This window comes from Equus caballus, chromosome 1, assembly GCF_041296265.1.
Source record: "Equus caballus isolate H_3958 breed thoroughbred chromosome 1, TB-T2T, whole genome shotgun sequence".
NCBI lineage: Eukaryota > Metazoa > Chordata > Mammalia > Perissodactyla > Equidae > Equus > Equus caballus.
In genome coordinates, this window is record NC_091684.1 from 168,866,606 (window position 1) to 168,874,520 (window position 7,915).

Here is a 7,915-nt window from a genome sequence, read left to right on the forward strand (position 1 = left end):
AATGGGTCAAAATAAAAATGTAATATGAATTTCTGACTTCATATCCTCTTTCTTCTCATTTGTATTGATTCTTGCTCATCATGCTCAAGTAAAGCTGCTTCTATCAGACAAGGCAACAATTAATTCTTAACATATAACTTCTACACAAAATAATCCTGTCACTAGAAGGATTTATTCAAAAGTCACCTTTGGGGACTTCAACATTGTGTACTCATATCCCCAAGCTATTTCAATATTTGCAATCAATCCACTCATTTAAAGACCTCACGTGTGACTGTTTCCAAAGAGTTAACCACATTCAACCTCCCCCTGGTTAAAACTACCATTACTTTGTGCACAAATAGATATAAAATTACTATATTGTAGGAGATACGGCTCGTTGGCACACCGGAGAGTACTGACCAAATGGTACTTCAGAGTCTTGAGATCGCCAATATGAGTTCAGTTATCCAAGGGAATTGTCATCCAGAATCCTGCTGTACTAATAGTGGAAGCTGTTAATGAGTCACAAAAGAGAGGAAAAAGAGATTAAAAAATATTTTTAAGAAACACGTTTTCTTTATCTACTTTGAAAATATTTATTTCATGAGTAAGGTTAAAGAAGGATTTCCAAGGAACATTTAAATATAACTTTATTATATTTATGCTAAAATCAACTCAAATAAAGAATCTCGATAGGTAAAACATAAAACTTGATAGAAACACCCAGGATGTATGTGTGTGTGTTTTAATTATTTGTAAGGCTGTTCTTTTCTGTAATCGAAAGCTAGCATATTCATAATCCATCTGGAAGAGTTTACCTATAAATTATATTACAGGATACATAATTTCACATTAAAAATAATACTTTTAAGTCAGAAACAACTGTAGTATGTTGAAGTCGGTTGTGGATTATGAATCATAAGACTCCAGTTCTATTCAAGTTTAGTCAGTAGCTCACTCTATAGCTTAAGAAATCTCACTTCATGTCTCTATAGTATTATTTCCTCATCTGTAAAATAAGCAGGCTATAGAAAATGACTTTTACAGTCTCTTCCAGTTCCAAAGTTTCTTATGTCACATGCAGCCATAATATTCCCATTGATTCATGGGAGAAAGGAAGAGAGTACAAAAAGAGAAGATAAACATCAAAGAAAAAGTATCAGATAGAAGATCTATTGTGTCATTTATGACATCAAAGACAAGAAAGAGAAAATTTAGAAGATAAATACAATTCAATCTTGGTATTTTTTTCTAGTTATAGAAGTAGTAAACACAAATTGTAAGAAGTATTATATCTGTTTGGTGTGAAGGGGAGAGAGAAACTAAAACATTTTTGCGTTACGTACAGCCCTATAACTTCCCGACTAACCCCACTGGCTGATAGAAGTAAAGGAGAAAAAAAGCTTACATAGGCAAAGAAACAAAATTAGCTAATGAGAAAGAAAAATCCCGCTAAGCTAGAAGACAGTTCCATTCACTCACTGACATGAAACTCCTACAAAGAGTTGGTGCAAGAAAAAGTATACCAAATTTTAAAAAGAGTCCACAGTTAAGAAAGTAGGTTTTTCAAGTACTCACCACCAAAAAAAAAAAAAGAAAGAAAAAGAAGAGAGAGAGATAAAAAAGAAAGACTGCATTGCCCTAGAAGCTAGGAACATGGAGAAAAGATCATGAACAGAGTGTGAGTCTGTAGTACCAGGGGCAATATACCTCCATATGTAGAACATCACTCTGGCTTCTCCTTACCTACCTCCACCCCAGGCTCAAAGACAGAAACTTTTACCCACAAGCAATGATGGTTCCAGAATGAAGAGCAGACCCCAAGATAGGCATATGGGAAACCTTCCTATTTGAAGCTGTATGTTAATTTCACCAAGAAAGAGACCCAAAAATACAAAGAGAAAGGAGTGATCTGAGGAAAGAGATGAAAAGAGGGTAAAAGCATACATAAAACAAGATAACGAAGCAAATTATAATTTTGTAAATAAGAAAGAGTGTAAGATTACAACTGTGCTTTCTAAACAGTAAAGTACTAAATAAGTATGAAGTAATTTTTTAAAGACAATATTTAAAAAGTTAAAAATAAAAAGAGGTAGCATAAGATCTATAAATGAAAAAAAAAAAGAGAAAATAAACATGAAAAAAAATAGCAGGGAAAGGACTCCAGAAAGACATTGCCACAGAGCAGATTAAAATCGGGACCAAATATTTCACCATGATTTTTTTTTAAATCACAGGTTTATAAAAAGCATAGAGATTTAAAACCTTAAAAGATAAGTCAGAAAAAGAGATTAAATATGAACAGACATATCTCAAGAAAGAAATAGTAGGAAACAATTATTCATCACTGATGCTAAGGTAAAATTGGAAAGAGATCACATGAAAGTAGACACTGCTGAAACACAACAGGAGAGAAATAATGGCGGGGTAAGAACCCAATGGCATGAAAATGAATTAAAAGATCAAAAGGTATAAGAGAAGATATAGATATGAAACAGTCAATATACACATAATTGTGATCACAAACAAGAAAACACAATGGAAGAGAACACATCTTTAAGATTACCACTCAAAAAGACTTTCCAGAAAGAAAAGAAGATTTCACCTCCAGACTGAAAGTACTTCATTCAAAACACAAAAACCCTGACACAAAATGTTCAACAAGATACAACATTTGACAAAAGACAACACATATTTTTTGATGAAAACTCTTAGTAAATCAGATGCCCAAAATTGTAAAAGGGAAGAAAGCTATTAAGCTTGAAATTTGTAAATAAATCAAGGGAATTTTGAATATATACTGATTTGAATGAAAATGAAAATATTTAGATCAGTGCCTAAATTTTTAAACAAAATCCTCCTCATTCAGAAGGATAATTAGTAATATCAACCAAAAGTCTTAAGAATATTACTCTTAAAAATACTACTTAAGAATATTGTGCTTTGCCAGTAACTGCATATCTAAGATTTTATTCTAAGAAAATCATCAGAAAAGTGCACAATGATGTATTATAGCATGCTTCCTATTAGCAAAATTTGATGATTCACTATATATACACCACAGAAAAGCTGGTTTAAAAAGTTATGATCCAAACTTCCAGTTATAAAATAGATAAGTCCTGGGGATTTAATGTACAGCATGATGACAATAGTTAATAATACTGTATTGTGTCTTTCAAAGTTACTAATACAATAGATTTTAAAAGTTCCCATCATAAAAAGAAAATTAGTGATCATTTCACAACATCAAAACATTATATTGTATGCTGAAACTAATATAATGGTACATGTCAATTATATCTTAACTAAAATAGGATGAAAATTTGTAATACACGAAGGCGAGAACTACAAAAAGGTGTGCCAACATATCTTTCCCCCAGGGTAAGAGGGTTTGATCTTTTAGCTGAGGTTCACTGGCAAATTTGTGCAGGCATGAGTGTAAAGATTTGTCAGAAACATTAACTGCAGCCCTGAACATTACCTTTCCCATCTTTTACTAACAATGTATTGCTGCAGATGATCATTTGGATCTTCATGGATGGCAAGAAAGTTTCATAATTAGCTGCCCAATCTACATGTGAATAATAACGCCTTCACTCAACACCTGATGCTGTTCATTTGGTAATTCAGAAAGAAAAATGAAATACTCTTTGAATAGTTATTTATGCTATATCTGGACAATATATTTATCAGTCTAGTTACTAGTTATGTATAGCTTATCACATGAAAGTTTAGTATATTTCTCCATTATAGCTTTCTATCTCCAGTTTTGTAATAAATCTTCTTTTGCAATTTCTACATTTTGTATTTTCTTTTTATTTAGTTATAAAGCTGGTTCACAATATAGAAATATTTTTCATTTTATTCACTTATTCCTAAACCAGAGTGACTTCTTTTTAGCTCCAAAATATTGAATTCACTTATAATTTTAATATCCCCATAGTTTTCTTTGTCATGTAAAATAGTGACTGTTATTTAGGAAAAAAATGATGTAAAACTAATTACCATATACATTGACGGGCAGAAGAATTACATCTTCTGGTCTCAAAACATTTGACTAATTAATAATTTTAAACTTTTCTGAGTCGTCACACTATGATTTATCCTGAATTTCACCTCCCAATCCTAACTAAATAGAAAACCCTTAGTACTAACTAAATCTTAGTGTGGATGAGAAAATCCTGATGCTAGAAGCCTCACATTCTCAAAGCTACTCAGGCAATTATCTTCACTTTTCTCATTCTACCAGGTAAATAGACAATGAAAAACTCAAAGGGCATGAATAACAATACATATATAGATTAGGAGAGATATATCTTTGAGAATCGCTACCAAAGAGAAGAGTAGGAAACAATTTATTTTAATGGAAAATGTGCCCGTAATGTGACTTCAGCCCTCAATAAAGTCTTCAATCATAAACAAGCAGAACACTACATTTCAAGGCTGATGTCACTCCTCCTCAACATTTTCAGGATCCCAGAGCAGGAGTCCCTGTGAAAACCTGGGCAGATCAGAACAGAGACCTTGAAGAAAGATGGCATAGTAGCTACTCAAATCACTAATGAAACTGAAAAAAATTGTGAAAAGTGTTGAGATTAATTTCCAAGAGTAGTCAAGAAGAATCTAAATTTCTTAGATTTTGCATGAAATAACTTTTCCTGAAACTTAAAACCTTATCAAACAGTCTCCTCATTGCCGCTTTCATCTCCTTATTTCTAAATGTATAGATAATAGGATTCATAAAAGGAGTGATAAGGGCATCAAAGATGGCTAAAAATTTATCTATTGGTAAGGTAGGGAATGGCCACACATAGACAATAATACAAGGGCCAAAGAAAAAGACGACCACAGTGATGTGAGCTGAGAGAGTGGAGAGGGCCTTTGATGAACGGCCTGAAGAATGTTTGTGAACTGTGACCAGGATGAAGATGTAAGACACAACCAGGATGAAGAAAGTGCCCATGGAGATGAAACCACTGTTGGCAGTGACCAGAAACTCCAGTCTATAAGTGTCCGTACATGCAAGTTTGATGAACCGAGGAAAATCACAATAGAAGCTATCCATTTTGTTGGGACCACAAAAGGATAAGTTTACAACAAATGCCAGCTGGGCCACAGAATGGATGAGTCCGATGGCCCAAGCAACAGCCAAAAGTGAAAGGCACATTCTTAGGCTCATGATGGTCAGGTAGTGGAGGGGCTTACAGATAGCAATGTATCGGTCATAGGCCATGACTATGAGAAGCACCATCTCTGTACCACCAACAGTGTGAATAAAGAACATCTGAGTAATACACCCTTTCAAGGATATGACTTTACGTTTTCTGAAAAGGTCATAAATCATCTTCGGGGTTGCAATGCTGGAAACACCCGTGTCAATGAAGGAGAGATTTGCCAGCAAAAAGTACATGGGGGAATGTAGGTGATGGTCTGCCGTGATTGTGAGCACAATGAGAAGGTTTCCTAGCACACTCGCTACATAAAATACTGTGGAAAACAGACAAAGAAGAATCTGAATCTCCCAGGAACTGGAGAGTCCCAGCAATAAAAATTCAGACACCGTTGAGTGATTTCCTCCATCCATCAACTTCATGTGCAAGGCTGACCCTAAAAGTTACCTGAAGAGTGTAAGAGGGAGAAAAACATAATTTTTAAGTTGAAAGGGAAGTCCTGGCTATAGAGTGACACAAATGTAAAAAATCAAAGATCGTGTTGCCATTTTACACAGTCCCTTAGAATTTACATAGTACAAGTATCACAGAAAGCCAGCACAGAGAAATTTTTCCATGCCTAGATCTTTAGTATTAGTTAATCGCATCTCAAATTTAATTTGGGGTTTAGTGTATGATCAAGAAGGGAAAATGTAGGCAATAAATACATACAATCTTGTGTATTACTTCTTTTCTTTCTATGTCATAGATTCCCAGGAGGGGGATTATTGGGTCAAAATACATATATTTCTAATTTTAGTAGTTTTGTCTGTTTGCTTTCCAAATAGGTTGTAACAATGCATATTTCCACAAGAATAAAAAATTAGCCCTTTTTAAAATTATTGCCAGTATAGTGGATCTAAAGTGATAGCTCATTGTTAGTCTAATTTTAATTTCCCTCACAACCAATAAATTTGAACAGGTGTTTTCTTGCAATTTGGATATGCTCTTCTGTGAATTTCTTGTTCATGGCGTTTCCCATTTCCTTCTATGCTTTTTCTTAAGCAATTTGTAAGAACATTTTTTGTATTACAGATATTAAGCTTTTGTCATTTGCTATATACACATTCTAAATCAATTTTCTATTAATTTTGTTTGCAATATTTTGCTATATACAAGTATTTAATTGTTGTATGATTAAATACAGCTATTACTTATTTTATAGCTATTGAGTTTAGTCATAGTTAAGATCGCTATAGCTCCTGGATTGTACATGAACACCCTTAGAATTTCTATTTGTTTTACCTATTATGCCTCTTGAATGTATCCTCCCTATTTTGTTTCCCTTCATGATTTCGGTCTTTATCTGATGGGCTTTAAGATGTCCATTGCACCTAATCTTCCAGCCCTAAATTTGGATTTCAAAAGTAATCATTATTTGTTTAAATTCATATAAATTGAACAACTCTAAAGTGTCTTGTTTATATTGATCACGAATCTTTCGCATGCTATTATTATTTTGTATTGAAACTAGCATCGACTACTTTGCACAGTCCTGTACTTAACATCAGCCTTATATTAGTATATTTAATGTGTGTTTCATCATGCATAAAATTGAAATACTTGAAATGAATCTTCAGAAATCATCTATACCAACCACCCAATTCCAAGATTCATCCAATATATCCAGTGTAGTCTAACATTGTTTTCATTGTCTAATCTCTCCAGGGATGTAAATGACACCTTACCCCCATTGTTAGACTCCATATTAAGTACTGTTGGAGTAATAACTTAAAAATAGAAAAGTGTCTAAAAATCTGTGAAATAGGTAGATAACATGGCATTGGGGTTTGAAGTAAATTATGACTCTCAATAATGATATTCTTACTTGTTTATTTGTGATTTTGTGTAAATCAAAGAAAAGTTGACACTTAAGAGTTTGAATTTTTTTAAGGCTACAAACTTAGAATTAATGTCATCCCGAATACTTTCTGTCACAATGAAGGCTGATCTTGAAGACAAGTGAAAATTTCTCTACAAGATAGCAAAGAAATAGAATTTAAAATAAAAATCCAATTCTGCTAATCTTTCTGAATATCCAAATTTAGGTATTATGTAGTTTATTTAGATTAATTTATTCATTTTCCTTCTTATGTTTAATGTTCTGGAGAGACAGATGTTAAATATTGGTTAAAAATGAGGAATCACAAGCTAGACTAATGGGTTTAAACTTGTCTCAACCACTTGCTCTACCACTTACATTGACCTTAGATAAATTACTTAATCTTATTGCATCTAAGTTTACTCATCTATTTAATTGGAGTAATAAGAGTCCTGGCCTCAAAAATTGCCATGATTAGAGTTTTGAACAATATTTGACACATAGCAAAAATTCAATAACTATTAGCTATAGTGATATTATTATAAACATCCTAAGTGGCACTAAATTCTCCTGGTAATCCTAAATCTCAAACTTCTCCTTTGGTCATTCCCTGGTTTTTCATCTTTCATTATTATATAAATACTGACAATACTTAAGATCTTGCCTTGTTCTCTTCTCCTAATGGACTTTCTTGGTATCTGAATTATAACGTCTTCAAATACTTGACCAGTGTGTGAAAGACAATATATATGAAGTCTAGCATTTTCATTAACATTTAAATGCTAGTTGATGCTGAGGAGGTATATCATTAATTTCCTAATTCTACCCTAAACAATATAGTTGTATTTCCCATAGCCTACTAAGTACAATCACATAGATGCTTATATACTGATCTTGTGCA

The 7,915-nt window shown here is 33.0% G+C and overlaps 1 protein-coding gene across 1 annotated transcript; it reads right to left on the reverse strand.

The window, feature by feature from the left end:
- Positions 1 to 4,594: 4,594 nt before the first annotated feature.
- On the reverse strand, positions 4,595 to 5,575 carry OR4F79 (olfactory receptor family 4 subfamily F member 79). Its single transcript, XM_001502046.4, has one exon. The coding sequence runs from the start codon at positions 5,573 to 5,575 to the stop codon at positions 4,595 to 4,597; it is 981 nt and encodes a 326-aa protein (XP_001502096.4).
- Positions 5,576 to 7,915: the final 2,340 nt, after the last annotated feature.